The following is a 20,938-nucleotide window of genomic DNA, read 5'->3' as shown; positions in this document are numbered from 1 at the left end:
AGTTTGAGTGAGGGGACTCCAGGCTGGAGCAGGGGGTGGGGGTCCAGGAGGGGGTTAGAGGTGCGAGGTCCTGACACCACTTACCGCGGCTCCCAGGAAGCAGCCACCAGGTCCTTGTGGCCCCTAGGTGCCTGAGCGACCAGGGAGGGTCTATGCACTGTCTTCATGCACTGCCCCCACAGCTCCCATGGTTGCAGTTCCCGTCCAATGGGCGCTGTGGAGCAAGCACTTGGGGAGGGGCAGCGTGCGGAGACTGGCTTAGCGGGGGCCTGGGGCTGTGGCACTGACCGGAGCTGCCATGGTCATTTTTTGACCAGGCGTTCTGGTTGAAAACTGGATGCCTGGCAACCCAACCCCACTGCCAGGGCAGGGCTGTAGGGATGGGGCACCCGCAGGCCGGGACCGTGGGCCTGTGTGTGGCAGTTAGAGCAGGGTCCCCAGTAGCTGTGAGAGCAGCAGGTCCCCATGCAGGGAGGCAGCACAGGGCATGGACAGGGCACTGGGTTCCAGCTGGTGCTGTACTCCTGGGTTAGGATGGCAACCCTCATCCTAGCCCCGCTTCCTTGCAGCGCTGTGCTCGGGGTCCAGGCCTCTTACCCAGGGGGTTCCTAGCAGCTCTGCCCCGACGCCTCCTCCAGCAGAGCAGGGCCCCGCAGATCAGCACCACGACAGCACCCAGGCTGAGGAGCACGGACCAGAGCAGCCCAGAGCCTGGGGAGAGAGCCAGGCAGTGAGCTGTGCCCCCCTCCACGGACCTGCCACAACCATGGGGCTGATCCCTGCCTCTGCCCCACAGCCCCTGAGACTGACTCTCTCCCCTCCCACAGCCCCCTGCCAAGGCTGACTCCATCCCCTCACCTATAACCCCCTATGGCCCGACTGTCCCTACCCCACAGCCACCCCCCCCCCCCCCCACGGCTGACTCCCTCCCCTGCCCCACAGTCCCTATGGAGCTGATTCTGTTCTGCCCTCCACAGCCCCCATCCTGAGGCCACCTCCCTGCCCCACCCCGCAGCCCGACCTGGGATTGAGTTTCTTGCCCTCAGAACCTTGGCTGCCAAGCCCCTGCCCTCTGCCACAGGCCCTGAGGAGGAGGGCGAAGTGTGGGGCAGTGCAGGGCCCTGCGCGGGGGATGGCTAAGGGGTTGTCAACTGTCAATCACACAAACCTAAACACCCTTGCCCCGCCCCTGCCCCTTCCCCAAGGCCTCACCCCTTCTCACTCCGTTCCCCCCTCCCTCCGTTGCTCGCTCTCCCCCACCCTCACTCACTTTCACCAGGCTGAGGCAGGGGGTTGGGTGCGGGAGGGGGTATGGGCTCTGGGAGGGAGTTTGGGTGCGGGAAGGGGCTCAGGGCTGGGCTGCCCCCAGGGAACACTCCCAGCCCAAGGAGTCTGGGGGAGGGGGATGCGTTAGAGAGAGGGTTGGGGGCACTAGCTCCCAGAGGCCTCTTCCCAGCTGCTCTCACAGGCCCTGTCCCTCAGACTCCTCCCCAGGCCCTGCCCCCCAGACTCCTCCCCAGGCCCCACAGGCTCTCTGCCCCGCAGATCTGTGCTCTGGGTTTGCCTGCAGGGGTTGCAGCCTCCAGCACCGGAGCCAGGGCTGGCAGGAGAGGGAGCCCCGTGGCAGAGGAGGCTGCTCAGAGACCCAGGAGTGGTGCCCCAGGCTGAGCAGGGCTGTCGGAACCGCTGGGACAGCCAGTATCCTCGGTGTGGTGAGCAGGAGCCCTGGCGCTGCCCCCCTGGAGCCCGGCCACCCCCTGGCATGGCCAGGGTGTCACTCTCGCCCACCCCATGTCTGCAGGAACATGGGCATGGCTACGGCGCACAGCGCTGGTCACTCACCGGCCTGCCCAGCACACACCACGCTGGCCTCGGAGCCACGGCCACACAGCCCGGGACCCAGCCGGCTCAGCTGGCACTCAGTGATGAGAGACTCCTGGCCCAAGCAGCTCACGCCCTCCAGCCAGACGTCGCCGGCCCCGTGACCGAACTGAGCAACGCCTGGGGCTGACAGCGCCGTGCCGCAGCCCAGCTGCTTGCACACCACCCCCGCCTCCGGCAGGCCCCAGCCGGCGTCACACACGGCACCCCAGGTGTCGTTAATCAGCACCTCCACTCGCCCGGAGCAGGAGCTTGGGCCACTTGTCAGCCGCAGCCTCAGCTGGCCCTGATCTGAAACACAAAGCACAGGGCACAAGAGGCTGTTCCCTGCTGCCAGACGCCCGAATACCCGGCACCACACGCGGGGGGGGGGGGGTCTGCACAGAGCAGAGAGGAGCATTTCTATATCACCCCACCTGTGTGCGCACACGCACTCACAGACACACACGCACACCCCCACATGCAATGCCACACAAGCAGACACACACAGAATCCCATGCACAACCCCCATACGTCCCTATGCACCCCCACACATTGCCTCAAACACACACAGACTGCCATTAGGGTTGCCAACTGTCTAATCGCACAAACCCAAACACTCTTGCCCTGCCCCCTTCTCCGAGGTTCTGCCCCCACTCACTCCATCCTCCCTTCCTCGGTCGCTCGCTATCCCCCACCCACTTTCATCTGGTTGGGGCAGGCAGTTAGGGTGCAGGAGGTGGTGTGGGGTGCAGGCTTTGGGAGGGAGTTTGGGTGCGGGAGGGGGCTTAGGGCTGGGGCAGGCAGTTGGGGTGCAGAAGGGGGATGGGAGCTGCAGCCAATGGGAGCTGCGGAGTCAGCACTCAGGATCAGGCAGCGCCTAGAGACTGCCTGGCCACCCCTGTGCCTAGGAGTCAGAGGGACGTGGTGCTTGCTTCTGGGAGCCATGCGGAGCCAGGGCAGGTAGGGAGCCTGCCTTAGCCCTGTTGCGCTGCTGGACTTTAGCTCCTAAAATCTCCTGGATTGGTTTCAGTAGCCTCTGAGAGATCAAGGCCAATTCCGGGAGACTCCAGGGCAGTCTGGGAGGGTTGGCAACCCTAACTGCCACACATGTATGCAAGTATTCATAGACTGTCCTGTGCACACCCTTTCATACACACACACACACAGATGCTGCCACAAACAGGTACAGAGACAATCACACACAAACCCCAAAACACACACACACCACCACACCTAGGCTGACTCTCAGGGGTTAGCACCCTCTTCAGAGCCCCCACCCCACTATCAGCAGCACAGGCTCCTACCACCCTGTTTGTTACCTGAGCACACAACACTGGCATCTTCTCCGGGGTTACAGCCATGCTCTCCCCAAGGCCTAGCCTTGCATTCGGTGAGGGCAGCTTCTGTCCCTGTGCACTGAACCTCATCCAGCCACACATGGTCAGATCCTTGTCCAAAGTGAGCCCCATGTGGTGCTGATAATGCTGTCCCACAGCCCAGTTGCCTGCACACGACTTCAGCCTCAGACAAGCCCCAGGTGTCATCACACACTGTTCCCCACTGCTGGTTATGAAGCACCTCCACTCTCCCAGCGCAGCGACTTGGGCCGTTCACCAGTCTGAGCGAAGCCACTTCTGAAATGCCTGAGCCTGCAAACACCCAAGGGAATAAAGACTTAGGGAGGTTCCTGTGTATCTGATCTGTAGTGACACAGGGAACGTAGTGTCTTGAGACACAGGACTGGCTGGAGAGGCAGACTCTGGAAATTGAGAGCAAGGAAAATGCCATCTGCTTTTTGTTTTTTACTGTGTTCAGGGAAACAGGACTTTGTAAATAAACCAGACTGCACAAAAGAAACACTTGACTTGTGTAATCAATTTCTCCTCTGCCCAGAAACACCTGTCAAGGCCCCACTATGGATAATGCAACAAATGGGCAACACTCCTCATTTAGGAAGAGCAGAGGGGGCACATGGCAGTGAGGGGTGGCATCCTGACTTGCTTTACAGTTAGTGAGCACTCAACAGTGCTGGACATGGAAAGCATAGGGAACACTGTTCCCATTGAGACATGGCAAGAGGGGGTACCACTGGGATCTGCAACGCCCCACAAATCAAAGACTAGGGTGAACAGCACTTTGAACGCCTGCTGCAATGTGTTGAAAGACACTCTGTGTTGCTCTGGGGAATCAGTGTATGGGAGCCTGCAGGGATCTTGTGCTGCCACGAGAAAAACATCCCTGGAGTTTCTAAGAATGATCAGTGATAATTTTCTAACACAACAAGTATGGCCCCTGACTTGGGCTGGCCCTACAGGAGACTGATGGATAAAGGAGAATTTATCACAGAATTACAAATGGGAAGGTGCAGAGGTGCAAGTGATCCAGACCTGATTACACTGGCTATGTGCAAACACAAAACTGCCCTGACAGTGGTGATGGGGTGTACTAGATGTTTGCTGCCCTCTGCTGGACACCCCACCACTTTGGCACACCCTGCCCTGCTGGAAGGGAAGAGCAGCGAGTTCAGATCGCCAGGGGAAGCCTTGAGAGGTCTCCCACGATCAGCTGCAGGCAGAATCAGCGAGAGTTGGTCCCTCAGCACCTGGAAGCATGGGGAGCAGAGAGAGATCAGGGCCCAGCAGGGCAGATGAAAAGGGCTGGCTCCTTCTAGAGGCCCGTTCTGGTGAAGCTGGGACAGGGAGGGCTGGTGGGCCAGTTTCCCAAAGCTGAAAACAATTATGAGCAAAATTGTTTGAAAAGAAAGGTTTAAATCCAAACTGTGAATGATAATTGGAAAATGTTTAGGATGCCCTAGTGATTGCTCTGAATGATCCCAACTAACACTGCAACCCCCCCCCCCCCAACCCCAGCTGTCAACTCCACAATCACAGAAGATGGATTAGTTGGTTAAAAAAATATCCTGGTTAAGAAGGGAAGTAATGCAGCAACAAATAATAATGATGATTAGTAATTAAAAACAATATCTAACAAACAGAAAATGAGGGAAGCTCAAAGCAAAGGCTATAAATTAGCAGTAAGGAGATGCAGACAGTTGATAAGGGAACCTAAAGTATCAGTGTATATAATCTATGGCCAGTACACTTCAGTACAGTTATACTGGGGCTGGTGGGGATTGCAGGGTTAGTTGGGATCATTCAGAGCGATCACTAGGGGCACAGAGCAAATAGGTAAGAGTCTCTGTGTGTAAACAGGAACTGAAGGCAGCCCTGGTATCTGTCATCTCTACAGGGTATGAGGGGTGGGATCGAAGAAAAGCCCAAGAGATCACAGTGCACCCCCTCAGAAAGGGGAAAGGGGGAAAGGAAAACACACCAGTTGGCTCTCCAGCAAGGCCAGAACAGCCAAAAGTTGCAGAGCTAACAACCGAGCAGATGGAGAAGAGGCCTAAATGCACAGAGGGCCCAAAGAGACGGGCTGTGGTGAGTCCAGGCTGCAGCAGGGAATGAGGGTGGGTGAGTAAGGGATGCAGAAGCTAAGATGAGGGTTGCCAACATTGTATTTAAAAATACAGGCCAGACCTCAGATGTCCCCAGTCTTGACTTGAACCCCTAGTGGCAAGTCCCTTCCCCCCACCCCCGACTTCCTAGGGCTTGTCTCTCTGCAGCATCTGGAGCTGGAGAGATCCCAGGGCCTCAGGTGCTGGGTCAGCAGCTGCTGCAACTCCTCTTCAGGTTCTGCGTGGGCGCCAGGTGCCGAGTTGGAGGCTGCAGTTGCTGGTCTTTGCCTGCTGCAGGGCTGTGAACCCTACGGGGGACGTTGGCAAGACTCTGCGAGCAGGGGGCTACACCCTGGAGTACTGATCCCCCCTGCCAGACAGAGCCCCTTCCTGACCATGGCCCTTCAGCACAGCTCCAGGGACCCAGCCCCGTTCACTCGCCCTCTTAGACGGAGCCTGCACCGGGGCCGTGCTCAAGGGCTGGAGTCAGCAGGGGCCCTGTCCAGCAGGGGTCCAGTATTCACAGGCGCATCTTTCTACTCCCCTCCCGACCCTGAGCGCAGCCAGAGAAAGCAGATATGGCTGCGCTCAGGGTCGGGAGGGGAGTAGAAAGATGCACCTGTGAGTACTGGCCCCTGCTGTTGGAATACAGGATAAAAGGTGTCCCATGCTGACTCAGTACGGGACAGGCAATTTTCTGTTTAAATAAGCGACATCCCTTGTAATATGGGACTGTTGGCAACCCTAGATGAGACCCAGAGCAATATCTGTCAACAAATGCTTCCTTACTGGACCACATCACCCTAGGCTACACAAAGGCAGCACAGAAAAAGGGGAAGGGTCTACAGTCTGGTAAAAACAGCAGAAACAGCTCCATCTGACCCAGCTGTTTCCAAACTCCACCCCTGCAGAATGTGATTGACAGCACCCTGCGGGTTGGCCACTCTGGGTAGGCAGATTGCAGAAGTTGCCTCAGGTGTAAGTCTTTCTGAGCTCAGCAATCAGAGGAGAAACAAGGGAGTGCCGTGCACTGTACAATGGGCCTACAGCAGAGTCATTGTCCCTCCCAGAAGCCTCACAGCTGCTCAGATGAAACCGTTCAAGACAGTGAAAGAAGAACTGGATGAGCATTTCATGCCACGCTGCACGGTGGTGTCTGAGCAGGAACAATTTCACTTATGTAAGCCAGAGAAGGGGGAGCCAGTGAATGAGTTATAAGAGCCCAGGAGCACCTAGTCGAACACTGTGGCTATTGGGAGGTGAGTGAAGAATGTATCAGAGACAGGCTCATGGTAGGGCTGAGGGTCAGCCAACTATCAGAATGACCCCAAAATGTACCCAACTAGACCGTTGCTGGTCTGAGTTCCAGAGAGTTCAGGAGAAGGAAGATGAATAGAAAACTTAGCAGAAGAGGGACTTTGACAGGGGCCACAGAGTCAAATCCTTGGGAACACCAAATCCCAGTGATCACATTGGGGTGGAAGATTCTCGAGAAAAGGGAGCAGCACTGGGATGTGCTGGGACCCCTTGATCCTACTTCGTTAGGGAATCATCTGTTGGAACTGGTGTCACAGTTTTGTAGGTTCTAAAGCCAGAAGGGACCACCGTGATCATCTATTCTCACCTCCGGTATAACACAGGCCAGAGAACTGTCCAGAAACAATTCCTAGAGCAGATGGTTTAGAAAAACGTCCAATCTTGATTAAAAAATTACCAGCAATGGAGAATCCACCACAACCCTTGGAAAATTGTTCCAATGCTTAATTACTGTCACTGGTACAAATGTATGCTTTATTTCCAGAATTTGTCCAGCTTCATCTTCCAGCCACTGGATTGTACTATACCCTTCTCGGCTAGACTGTTTGTTCCCTATGTAGGGACTTATAGACTGTGATCAAATCACCTGTGACGGGGTGGGGGAACCCTGTCCAGTGTGGGGTGAGTGCACCCCATCCTCTGAGCTGCCTCAGGTCGGTGAGGCCAAATGGCTAGAGTCAATACAATTGCCTCTGCCTCCAGTACTGTATAGCCTAGTGATCAGAGTCAATTCGGCTGCCCTTGTCCTCAGGGGTTAGAAAACCTGATGGTAAGGGTTGATATCCTTTATCCCTCAGGGCTGTGTGGCCCAATGGCCAGAGTCAATAGGACTTCCCCTGCACCTCAGAGCTGTGCGGTCCATCCTCAAGAGGGCCGTCAACTAGCGGACCAAGCTCTGGTTTGGAGGAATAGGGGTTGATAAGGAGGGCCTCCCTAGCTTTCCATGCCTTCAGCAGATTAACATGATACATGCGCATTGCATGACATCACACTGGTAGCTAGATCTCATAATCTACTGGTCTGACCCGCCGAGTGACCTTGAAGGGACCTTGCCACTTAGCCAGGAGTTTGGATTCCATCGAAGGTAACAGGAGTAGAACCCGGTTTGAAACTCGGTAAGTGGGCCCCTCTGTTATATTGCTGAGCCTGGGTCCTCTGGGCCTGTGTTAAATTTTCTCTTGCAAAGGTCCCCAGCATCAGGAATCGTTCCTGCAACTGCAACACATGATGAGCCACTCCCTTCACCCTCTCGATGGATGCCAGGCCAGAAGAACCTCCGTGATACCCTCTGGAGGGTTTTTTCTCTGAGTGGGCCACATGTAAGAGGCCCCGGTACAATTTTCAAATAACCAACAGCTGTCAGAGCATTTCTTACGTCTGGGGTTCCTCCACTACCCTATAGAGGCAGTCCCATCTTGAAGTAGGGCCCCAAGAGGTCTGGGGCATACCGTCTTCCTCCTGGTCCCTAAGTGTGTCCTGTTCCCAGGCTCGACTAAGAGTCAGGTCCTCTTGTTGTTTGCGGACGAAATCACCATCACTTTCAAGTTCTGCATGTGAATCTTCTATGGGTGTGTCTGCCTGAGTGAGAGACAAGATCAGGGATCCTCACAAGCTGAGAGGGTCTTCTAGGCTGTGACTGAGGAGCTCCCTCAGTGTTGTCCCATCATTATCCGCTATTAGCGAGTAATGGGTGCATCCTTGCAAGAGTTTCCAAAACCACAGCGAGTCCCACCCCAAGATCACTGGATAGTGCAGTTTAGGGGCCACACCAACTTGAAGGGCTGCACTACGGTGGGAGATGTCTAGCATTGCCCAGGTAGTTGGATAAGAGCGCACATCTCTGTGGATGCATTGTAATGGTATTTGGGTCTTGTTCGGCTCAGGATCTGGGATCAGTTCACCCTGGAAAAGGGTCTGGCTACATCCAGAGACAATCAGCGCCACCACGGGTGTCCCATTTACAAGCACAGGGACTCCGAGCATCCTCGGGGTCCTCTTTCAAGTGCGTGGGCTGGGGATACCCAAACAGTTACTATCCATATAGTGACAATCCCAGAGGAAATATCCCTGTTGGCCACACACACAAGAACAGTCCCGGGCTTCCTCAGCTGATGGGTATGCTTTTACCAAGCCAGTCTCTGCTCAGGGGTCTTCTTCTTGCCGAGTTGAGACTCGGGTGGCCATCAATCTCCGGATCAGGTCTGAGGTAATGCCCAGGCACCCAGATGAATGTCATGGCCCTCCAGGTTTAGTCTGGTGTGTACTTTCCCCAATGGCTTACCTCTTCCCCCCGACTCACCAGTCGTGTGAGATTGCTCTACACTTTCGGCTGCTAAGTAAGCTTCCAGCAGTACAATGGCATCCACAAGTGTCACAGGCTGGTGTCACTATACCCTTTTCTTCCCTCCTGCCAGGAGCATTTGGGTGAACTACTCAAGGTTTACAGCCTCTGCCTCCTGGGCTCCAGACCTCTTGTTGGACTCCAGCCACCTCCAGGCATAATCTCTGAGGCATTGGGCTCCTGCACCTCGGTCTAGCCCCGGTGGGGAACCGCTCACGATGGGATCACTGCTGGTACCAGTCTGGTCAAGGATGGCCACCTTCACCTTGACATAATCCAAGGCATCCTGGTGATCCAAGTTTTGGAAAGACAGCTGGGCTGGCCCCAGGTATGGGGCTAGAAGGGTAGCCCAGTGTTCTGGAGGTCACTGAGCGGCCATGGTCACCCTTTAAAAGTCACTGGGAAAGCCTTGGGGTCATCCCCAGGCCCCATCTTGGCAAGTTGCAGTGGGAGGCCAGGCAGCATGGACCCTGGATTGGACTCTGTCGGGGTGACAGTCAAAGTCCCCCTAGGCCAGAGTAACATTGCCATCTGCTGAACTAGCCTTTGCTGCTGGCCCTGTGGCTGCACAGGCTGTTCACCCATCAGTAGCTGTTGCTAGTTAACAATCGGTTGCAACAGCTGCGCCTGGTGCTGCTGTTGCTTGTGGTCGCTGGCTCTCAGGTAACCACTGCAAGACTTTATCAGACTCCACTTCTAACCCTAATATTCTGCCAGTGCTAATGCACTACAACACACACATGGAAAACCCGTCCCTCTGTCAGGTTTCCTAGCGTAAGCCTATCAGGAGGCTTCGATCGGTGCCCACGTTCTGCACCATGTGTGACGGGGTGAGAGAACCACAATGAATGCGGGCGAGTGCACCCCCTACTCTGAGCTGCCCTCTGCCTCAGCGCCATGAGTCCAATGGCTACGGTCGATATAATTGCCTCTGGGATGGTATGGCTGAGTGGTCAGAGTCAATTCTTCTCCCCTTGTCCTCAGGGGTAGAAAACCTAATGGTAAAGGTTGATACAGATGCCCTCTCCCTCAGGGCTGGATGGCCCAAAGGCCAGAGCCAATAGGACTGCCCGTGTCTCAGGGCTGTGTGGCCCAATGGCCAGAGTCAGCAGAGTTGCCCTCACTCGCAGGGCAGTAAGGCCTTGTGGCCAGAATCAGTAGAGTCGCCCTAATCTGCAGGGCGATAAGGTCTTGCAGTCAGTGCCAATGGGCCACCAGCTGGGGGGTGTGTGTGGCAGCCAGGGTAAGAGGACCCAGGCCCACCCTGCTCCACTGGGTCCCAGCCCAGGGCCCTACCAGTGTCGAAGCGCTCCGCCACTGAGTCAGCGGAGCTCCAACCAAAATACACCAACTTCCCACAGGACTATAGCTAGTCCCCCCCGGGCCACTTCCTACCATGTCTCTTGGAGCTGCCGTCGAGATCACCAGGCTTCTCGTGCATGCGGTTCTCAGTGACTCTGATCCCTCTCGGGTGTCAGCATGCACTTGGGCATATCTCTGGTCTCGGTGCCTCCGGCATCCACAGTCAGGGGTTCCAGCTGTTCCTGGGCAGGAGCCAGCAAGGAACATCTTTCCTGCTCAGTAGTCAGCCCAAACTGAGCCTAGCTGCTCCCTTTTATACTAGGGCTGCACCTGGAGCATGCCCAGTAGGGACGTGGGGATATGACTTCCTCAGCTCACAGCAGGGAGTTAACACTTCCCCTTCCAGTATGGGGTGAGTGCACCTCCCCACATCACCCTTTAACCTTCTCTTTGTTAAACAGATTGAGCTCCTTGAGCCTACCATTACAAAGCATGTTTTTTAATGCTTTAATCATTCTCGTGGCTCTTCGCTGGACCCTCTCCAATTGATCAACATCCTTCTTTAATTCTGGACACCAGAACTGGACACAGGATTCCAGAAGCAGTCACACCAGTGCCAAGTACAGAGATAAAATTACCTCTCTGCTCCCATTTGAGATTCCCCTATTTATGCATCCCAGGATCACAATAGATCTATTGCCCATAGTGTCACACACCCGGAGCAGGGTGAGGCAGGAGATCACTCACACTTGCTAGGCAGGGAGAGGAGGGAAATCGCTCACGCTCCCTCAGCAGGCCAGGCAGGAGATTCCTCCTCTGGCACAGTAAGGCAGGAGATCATTCACACTACCTCAGGCACAGCAAGGCAATAGATCGCTCAAACTCCCTTGGGCAGGGTGAGGCAGGAGATCTCTCACACTGCCTCGGACACAGTGAGGCAGGAGATTACTCACACTCCCTAAGCAAGGCGAGGCAGGAGATCGCTCACCCTCCCTTTGGCAGAGGTGTCCTCCTCTCATCTCCCCTCCAATTGGCTAAGTCATCCTTCCATCCCCCTGGGTTCACCCTATCACAGAGCTCAACATCCTTGGCAAATTGACACACTGCAGTATTCCCCAGTTCCCATGTATGCTGCAAGAAGCTTGTCTCCCTTTTTCGTCAGACCCAATAACCTGAGTTATGTATCCAACACATGTTCTTGCTGCTCCTCTCTGCAGATATTAAGGATCTGATACTTTCCTGTCTTATCTGTCAGCAGGGAGAGGCAAAAGTCCTTTGGGAGTCATGCCCTGCCCCAACCTACTAATGGTCACACAGATGGACTTGAAAAGCCCACTGCCAGAAACACTGCTTGGAAATTGGAAATAGTCACTGACCATGTACGACACTTTCCCAAAGCATGTGGTGCTGCAGTGACTGAAGGGTGAAAGGACTGAAACAGCTATGACTGCACTGATGAAACAGATAGGGTTGCAGTTCATCCCACCAGGCTGCATCTGCAGTTATGAGGAGAAGGAATTTGTATCACGGTTACTGCACGAGATTTGCTGAGAACTCCAGATAACCAAGGTGAGTACCCGTGTTGCCTATCCTGTGAGTAAAGGGGCAGTGGAGAGAGTAAACCACACCACTGGTTCCATTCTTACAGCCTGAGTTGATGAAGACCAACAAGATTGGGAAATGAAGATATCATTTGTTATCTTAGCACAGCCATCAATCAACTATGCCTTACTCTGCTTCTGAGATAATTTGTGGACCCTGAAAACCCGGGCTTCTCAGGGACTTGATGTTCAGCAGCAAGAACTGGCTAGGCCCCCTGCACCTACACAGGTCAGAGATACGGTGGAGTCTTAGGGCAGGTCGACACTACCAACTCATTGTAGCTGCACAGCTGTAGCGCTTCTGATGAAGGTGCTCTAAGTCAGGGGGTTTCAACCTTTTTTCATTTGCGAACCTTGAAATATTTCGAATGGAGGAGGGGACCCCTTTGGAAATCTCAGAAATAGTCTGTGGTCCCCCAAGGGTTCATGGACCACAGGCTGAAAACCACGGTTCTATGGTAACGACAACCTTTTGTCACCACAGATTGAAAGCCACTGCTCTCAGTCGAGGGGAGAGCTCTCCAGTTGGCTTACTAACTCCATCTCCGTGAGAGGCAGTAGGTATGTCCACGGGAGATGCTCTCCTGCCAACATAGCACTTTCAACATGGGGAGCTGAGGTCTGTGTACCTACGTCACTCAGGGGTGCGGATTTTTCACAGCCCTGAGCAACGTAGTTATACCGAAGTAATTGTGTAGTGTAACCCTGGCCTTGTCTCAGTGGCCTGTGGACAGCATTCCAGTAGGTGGAGGAAAAGAGGAGCCGGAAGGGAGCGTGGCAGACACGAGATGCCAGGAGAGAGGAGAATGGAATGCCTGTGCAGGAAGGACAGAAGGTGCAGCAGCGGCTACACGCCTGGAAAAAGCCTCCTGGAAAACAATCCCAAACGTACTCCTTTTTGGAGGGGATTTTACATGGTCATTAAAAGCTGAACAATTTATCCTTGCTGATACCGAAATGATGCAACTTACCTCAGCACACTGCCATCTTCTACAGACAGCCTGTCCACCACAGATAGGCCTCACTCACCGAGAGGGCATGAGCCCTGAACTCACTGATAATCTACGTCCAGCTATGACTGATATCTCCATGAGCGAATACAGGACTCGAGCAGGCAGGGTGACAAGGAAACCTGTGTGGATGGCAGAGTACCTGGGTTCCTAGGAGTTATTGTTTTAAATTCTCATTTAACTGGCAGTGGGGAGGGGAAAGCTCTAGTGATCAGTGCAGACAGCACCAATACCAACAGATGGGGCTGATGCTGGATCTTTATCTGAGTCTTAAGTTACAGAGAATGACGCAGAGAAGGAGCAAAGAAGCCCAGACACAGCCAGAGAATCGCTGATCATGTGACCTTCTGAAACCTGCTAAGAGCCTTGGGGTCAGGGTGAGCTGAGAGAGACTTTGAACTGTGAGCAACGAAATTCTCCCCCTTAGTTTGATTTCTGCTGTGTTCAGCGAGACGGGACTTTGTACATGCTTTGTACATAACCAGGACTGCGTTGCAGAAATCCAGCAATGTTAATAACTGTCTCCCTCCTCTTACTTGATATTCCTCCACTTACACATCGCAGGATCATGTTTGCCCGCTTAGCTACAGCATCTTCAATCTCCCCTTCTATCAGAAACAACCCACTTGATCCTGAAAATTAGCTAACTGCTCCGATCAAAAAGGAGTAACTACAGTAAAAAGTAGTGTTTGCAATGTATCAGGAACAAACAGAAATCCTAGGAATGGCCTAGATCCGATGCATGGCAGGGATGGTAAAACTGTCAATAAGGATGCAGAAAAGGCAGACATGGGAGATCAGTATTTCTGTTTTGCCTTTGGGAAGAAGCAGGATTACAGGTTCGGTTGATAAATATAACAGTATTTATGTACTATATGTAAGCACGATCTGAATGAGGGAAAGGACACTTGCCCAACATACTCTGGGGTGGGTATTTGCTCATGGTCATATGCTTTTGAATGGTGGTTGTGGTGTTTTCCCAAACTAATGCGGGTTCCTTTTGCCTTTTCATTAGATATTATCTTTGCTATACGCAGAGTCAGTGCTTGCAAGTTGGCAAGTATTGCCTTTGCAAGGCGCCCGAGGTGGTGTTTAATTTTCCCAGATCAGTGGGTGGGGGCTTGAGTCGGTTCTGTTTTGCTTTGTTTTGTATTGTGTTTCTTCTGTTTTGTATGGACCCTGACCCTTGCTGCCAGCTCCACCTGCCAGAAGGTTGCCCATACTTAGACTCTGTAAGGAGTTAGATATTCTGATAAGAAACATTAACACTATACAGAACCAACATAATACGTGGGGCGTGGGGGGTGGGTGGGATTGTTTCTGGTGGGGTCTCACAGGGATCTGGTCTTGATCCAGTGCTATTCAATATCTTTATCTACTCTAGAAGAGTATATCAATTCCTTGTTGGTAAAGTCTGCAGGAGACACAAAGACTAGTGGAGCAGTAAATAATGATGAGGCCAGGTCCTTTCTACACAGCGAACTGGGTCACTTTGTAAGATGGACTCATTTGGACAACATGTATTTAAACACAGACAAGTGTGAGGTCACACACCTAGGAACAAAGGCCCACGTCTTCAAGGGTATTTAGGTGCCTAAGTCCCATTGACTGCACTGGGATGTGGCTGCCTGAGTCCCTTTTGGGATATAGGCCAAATAACATAGGTCACGTGTACAGTACAGGGGACTGTAATGTGGAAAGGAATGACTCCACAAAGAATGTAGTGGTTGTAGTAGAAACCAACTGAACATGAGCTCTCTGCTCGGTGCTGTAGCTAGGAGGGCCACTGCAATCCCAGGATGTATAAATTGGAGAATGATGTTGAGTGGGATCAGGGAAGTGGTATCACCTCCATAAACGGCATTAGCGAGACCATTACTAGATATTGTATCCAGCTCTGGTGTCCACTCTTCAAACGGGATGATGACCAATTGGAAAGGGTTTAGAAAAGAGCGCCAAGTAGGGTCTGAGTTCTAGAAAACCTGCATCACAATGAAAAAAACGTAGGAAGCTCTGTCATAGAATCACAGAATATCAGGGTTGGAAGAGACCTCAGGAGGTCATCTAGTCCAATCCCCTGCTCAAAGAAGGACCAACCCCAACTAAATAATCCCAGCCATGGCTTTGTCAAGCCAGGCCTTAAAAACCTCTAAGGATGGAGATTCCACCACCTGCCTAGGTAACGCATTCCAGTGTTTCACCACCCTTCTAGTGAAATAGTGTTAAATTTGCAAATGAATTTTAGTTCTGCAGTTTCTTTTTGAAGTCTGTTTCTGAAGTTTTTTTGTTCAAGTATGGCTACTTTTAAATCTGTTATAGAATGTCCAGGAAGACTGAAGTGTTCTCCTACTGGCTTTTGTATGTTACCATTCCTGATGTCCTGATGTCTTCTTCTTCATTTGCAAATTTAACACCATTAATTAGGGCTTGAATAGGAACTGGGAGTGGCTGGCTCACTACAAAAGCAGCTTTCCCTCTCCTGGAATTGACACCTCCTTATCAATTATTGGGAGTGGACTACATCCACCCTGATCGAATTGGCCCTGTCAACACTGGTTCTCCACTTGTGAGGTAACTCCCTTCTCTTCATGTGTCAGTATATAATCCCTGCATCTCTAATTTTCACTCCATGGATCTGAAGAAGTGGGTTTTTTTACCCACAAAAGTTTATGCCTAAATAAATCTGTTAGTCTTTAAGTTGCCACTGGACGCCTTGTTGTCCTCTTCATACCAGCGGCCAACTAGACGTTGAGCTGTTGATCGCTACTCGTTGAGCCCGACGATCTTTCTATCCACCTTACAGTTCATTCATCCTATTTAGTTTAATTAAGAGAAAGTTAACAGATGACTTGATTACACTCTATCAGTACCTATTGAAGGACACAGAGGGCTCTTGAATCCAGCAGGCAAAAACAGAATGAGATCCAGTGACTGAAGCTAGATATATTCAGAAATATCAGGGCATTGATACCAGTGAGGTTAATTAATTCCTGAAACAATGTATCTAGGGACATGTGAGATCCTCTGGCACTTTAAGTCTATACAGGAAGAAGAAGACTGGGCGTCTTTCTTAAAAATCTGTTACAACTCAAACAGAAGTTGTGGCCTTGGCTCAAGAGAGATTCTCTCTAGCCTTGTTTTGCTGATGGCCTGACTCAATGCTCAAAACGCTCCCCTCCAGCCTTAAACTCTGTTAGTCTGAACAGGCTCCACCCACCGAGACTGCATGAGAATGGGAGAACAGGATCTCTCCTCGCCACTGAAATGAAGCCACCTCTTGGGTAGGGCCAGGCAGCTGAGAAACAGGACAGGGAAATATGGCCCAGCTGTTTAGAACAGGAAGTGGGGAAGCAGCCTGAGTCCAATCATAGCTCCCGAAGAACATTACAGGTTCAGGATTAATTAACTAAGATGCAAATTGGCCACAAGAATGGGGATCCAAGACCTACTCTTGACAAAGTGACTCTCATTTCTAGTCCATGTAATTGGCTACGGGCTCAATTTGACACCATACCCAACCAGTGGGGTCTGTGATTACACAGTGCCCCATTGTGCCATAGCAGGGCAGGGGGTCATAGATTCATCGACTCCAAGGCTACAAATGTACCTTTTTGAGCATCTAGTCTGATCCTAGAGCAGAGCTTTTACAGAAACATCCATTCTTGCCTTAACAATTGTCAGCAATGAAGAATCCACCACAACCTGTGGTAATTTGTGCCAGTGGTTAATTACCCTCACCATTCTAAATGTATACCTCATTTCCACTCTGAATTTGTCTAGCTTCAACTTCCAGCCATTGGATCCTGTTCTACCTTTCTCTGCTAGATGGAAGAGCCCTTTATTAAATAGGTTTCAGAGTAGCAGCCGTGTTAGTCTGTATTCGCAAAAAGAAAAGGAGTACTTGTGGCACCTTAGAGACTAACCAATTTATTTGAGCATAAGCTTTCGTGAGCTACAGCTCACTTCATCGAATGCATCTGATGAAGTGAGCTGTAGCTCATGAAAGCTCATGCTCAAATAAATTTGTTAGTCTCTAAGGTGCCACAAGTACTCCTTTTCTTTATTAAATATTTATTCCCCAGGTAGATTCTTGTAGACTGTGATCAAGTCACCTCTTACCCTTCTCTTTGTTAATAGATTGAGCTCCTTGTGCCTATCACTGTAAGGCTCTTATCCTTTAATCATTCTTGTGGCTCTTCTATGACTCTCTCCAATTTATCAACATCCTTCCTGGATTGTGGGCACCAGAACTGAATACAGTATTCCTGCAATGGCCACAGCAGTGCCAAATATACAGGTAAAATATCCTCTCTACTCCTGCTCATGATTCCTCTCTTAATACATCCCAGGATTGCATTAGCCCTTTTGACCACAGAGTTTCAGTGGGAGCTCATGCCCAGCTGATTGTCCACCTCGACCTGGAAATCTTTTTCTGAGTCACTGTTTCCCAGGATATAATCCCCCATCGTGTAAACATGATCTGCATTCTTTGTTCGTAGATATAGAAATTTACATTTAAATGTATATTGTTTGCTTGCACCTAGTTTACCAAGCAATCCAGATCAGGCTGAATCAGTAACCTATGCACTTCATTATTTACCACTCCCCCAATTTGTATCGTCTGCAAATTTTAATGCCTATGATTTTATATTTTCTTCTCAGTCATTGATAAAAATGTTAAATATCATAGGTCCAAGAACCACTCCCTGCCATGTTAATTTTATACTGTTCTAAGTTTTTTAATCAAAATATTTTGCGGTACCTTACAGAAGTCTAAGTCTATTTCATCCACACTATTACCTTTGTCAACCAAACTGGTAATCTCATCCAAAAAAAAAAAAAAAATCAAGTTAGTCTGACAAGATCTATTTTCCATAAACCCATGTTCATTTCCATCAATTACATTACCCTCCTTTAATTCTTTATTGTTTGACTCCCATATCAGCCACTTCATTATCTTCCCTGGGATTGACGTTAGGCTGACAGGCCTTTAATTAGCCGAGTTATCCCTTTTACTCTTTTTAAAAATTGGCACAACATTAGCTTTCTTCCTGGCTGCTGGAGCTTTCCTAGTGCTCCAAGACTTATTGAAAATCAATAACAACAGTCCAGCTCCTTACTTGGCTGTTTTAAAACCCTTGGATGCAAATGATCTGGACCTGCTGATTTTAAACTATCTACCTTTTGTGGCTTCTGTTTAACATCCTCCTGACAGATCAGTGGAATGGACAGAGTATTATCATCACCATATGGTGAGACTATACGATCTCTTTTTCCCAAATACAGAATGAAAATATTTATTGAACACTTCTGCTCTTTCTGCATTGTTATTGATATTTCTCTCATTTCCATCTAAGCATGGACCGATATCATTGTCAGGATTCTTTTGGTTCTTAATATATTTTAAAAATATATTTAAATATATATTTATTTTAAAAATATATTTAAAAATATATTTATTCTTTTGGTTCTTAATATATTTTCTTATTGCCATTAACTCTGCTGGCCACAGATGTCTTATTCTGCCCCTTTGCTTCCCTTATCAATTTTCTACTAACTAGAACAATCAAATGGGGATGAAGGCCTCTCCACACAGCACACACACCCCTCTCTGCGGTAGAGGCTCACCGCACAGTGGTGGGGTGCTGGGGTCAGCACTAACTCAGACAGGAAAGCATGCTCTATTGAGCTTCCCAACAGGCTCTCTGCAGCATCAACAGGGCAAAGGAAGGTGAGAGTTACCTGAGCACACAACACTGGCATCTTCTGCATAATTGAAGTTATGATCTCCCCAAGGCCTAGCCCTGCATTCGGAGATGGCAGCTTCTGACCCCGTGCAGTTAACATCATTCAGCCAGGGACAGTCAGATCCATGTCCAAACCGAGCCCCATGTGGCACTGATAACGCTGTCCCACAGCCCAGCACACAACTCAAGCATCATGTAAGTCCCAGTTGCCATCACACCCAGTTTCCCACTGCTGGTTATGAAACATCTTGACTCTCCCAGCCCAGCGACTGTGGCCATTCGCTAGCTGGAGCAGACATTTCTGAGATGCCTGAGCCTTCAAACACCCAAGGGAATAAACACTGAGAGATTCCTGTCCCTCTGATTGCTAGAGATGCTGGGGAACGTAGCGCTGAGGGGTCTGAATGGCCTCCGCACACAGTGACTGCCTGTCCCGGGCTGAATCACCACCACTGACATCCAGCTCGCATGGTGGTCCCTGAGCTGCTCTCTGCAGCACAGGAGCTCAGCACCACACTGGAGTATTGGGGTCAGCACTGACTGTGAGGGCAGAGTGCCCCTACTGAGTTCCCATCCCCCTCCCTGCATCATGGTGATTGACGTGGGTTACCTGAGCACATAACACTGGCATCTTTTCTGTGGTGAAAGTTATGATTTCCCCAAGGCTTAGCCATGCATTCACTGAGGGAAGCTTCTGATCCTGTGCAGTGAAAATCATCCAGCCAGATGGGATCAGACCCTAGCCCAAATCAAGCCCTGCCTGGGGCTGATAGCGCCGTCCCACAGCCCAGCTGCCTCCACATGATGGCAGCTTCACATAACTGCGAGTTGTCGTCACACACGGTCCCCACTGCTGATTGTGAGGCACCTCAACTCTCCCAGCACAGGGATTTGGGCCATTCACCAGTTGGAATGGAGCAAAGCCTAGACTGACTGAACCTGTAAAAACCCCAAGGGTATAATGACTCAGAGAGATTCCTGTGCATCTGATCTCTAGTGATGCTCGGGAACTTAGCGCCTTCCGCTGACCGGTCTGAACAGCCTCTATACACAGCGCCTGCCTATCAAGGACTCACTCCCCAAATCTGACATGCAGCCACCGCTAGGATGAAACAGGGCAGCTGAGAGACCAGGCACAGAAACTCATGGGCTGTGTAGGAGAGGAAGTGAGGAAGAACCGTGTCTCCAGTCACAGCTTTAGGGGATGTTACAGGTCCAGGAGTAATTAGCTGAGATGGAAATCACCCCGAGTGATGAGGGGAGGAACCCCACACTTCATAAAGGGATCCCAGGTTTCTACTGCCCCTGAGCGGCTGCAGGCTCCATTCAACCCCACATCACACAAATGGGATCTACGGTTACCCAGCGCCCCATTGTACTGTCATGGGGCAGGGGGATCAGAGTGATCAGTGCCGGGACAGGGTCTCTCACTGAAGCATACGTACCGCTCCCTGCAGCGCAGGCCCTAAATGCTGTGCTGGGGCACTGGCTCAGCACTGACTGTGAGGGGAGAGCGCCCCCTACTGAGCCCCCACCCCGCTCCCTGCAGTGCAGGCACATAGACTTGTGCGGGGGAAATGGGGTCAGCACTGACACCATGGGAAAAGCGACACTTACTGTGACCCCGAACCGGGTCCCTGCAGTACAGGCCCTTAGCACCATGCTGGGGCACTGGGGTCAGTGCTGACTCAGACAGGAGAGCTGGGTCTGTGCTGAAAGCTTCCCAGCCTGATCCCTGCAGCACAGACAGTGACGTGATGGATGAGGGTTACCTGAGCACTTGACACCAGCATCTTCTCCATGGTGACAGTTATTGTCTCCCCAAGGCCGAGCCCTGCATTCGGAGAGGGCAGCTTCTGTTCCTGTGCAGTGAACGTCATCCAGCCAGATACGGTCAGATCCTCGTCCAAACTGAGCTCTTCCAGGGGCTGATAACGCCGTCCCACAGCCCAGCTGCCTGCACACGACTCCGGCATCTGTTATGTCCCAGTTGTCATCACACACGGTTCCCCACTGCTGGTTGTGAAACACCTCGACTCTCCCAGCACAGCGACTAGAACCATCAACCAGTCGGATTGGAGCCTGCTCTGGAATGGCTGAATCTGCAAATGCGCCAAGGGAATAAACACTCAGGGAGATTCCTTTGCCTCTGATCACTAGTGACATTGGGGAACGTAGCGCCTCGGATCTGATCAGTCTCTACACATACCAATTACCTGGCAGGGGCTCATTCTGCCCTACTAATACACAGCCACCTCTGGGGTAGGAACAGGCAGCTGAGAGACAGGCCATGAAAACTC

General features: G+C 51.4%; 1 protein-coding gene across 1 annotated transcript in view; it reads right to left on the bottom strand.

Moving 5' to 3' along the window:
* Nucleotides 1-20,938, bottom strand: part of LOC140902093 (scavenger receptor cysteine-rich domain-containing protein DMBT1) — a 48,116-nt gene that overhangs the window by 8,278 nt on the left and 18,900 nt on the right. The window contains exons 11-14 of the mRNA XM_078850356.1: nt 20,411-20,740; nt 3,183-3,512; nt 1,843-2,172; nt 598-711 (exon numbers count right to left, since the gene is read on the bottom strand). Of these exons, the coding sequence (XP_078706482.1) occupies nt 598-711; nt 1,843-2,172; nt 3,183-3,512; nt 20,411-20,740 (1,104 nt within the window). The remainder of the gene's footprint in view (nt 1-597; nt 712-1,842; nt 2,173-3,182; nt 3,513-20,410; nt 20,741-20,938) is intronic.

This window comes from Lepidochelys kempii, chromosome 23, assembly GCF_965140285.1.
Source record: "Lepidochelys kempii isolate rLepKem1 chromosome 23, rLepKem1.hap1, whole genome shotgun sequence".
Classification (NCBI taxonomy): Eukaryota; Metazoa; Chordata; order Testudines; family Cheloniidae; genus Lepidochelys; species Lepidochelys kempii.
Note: the sequence above shows the minus strand (reverse complement) of the source record. Positions and strands in the feature narration are given on the sequence as shown.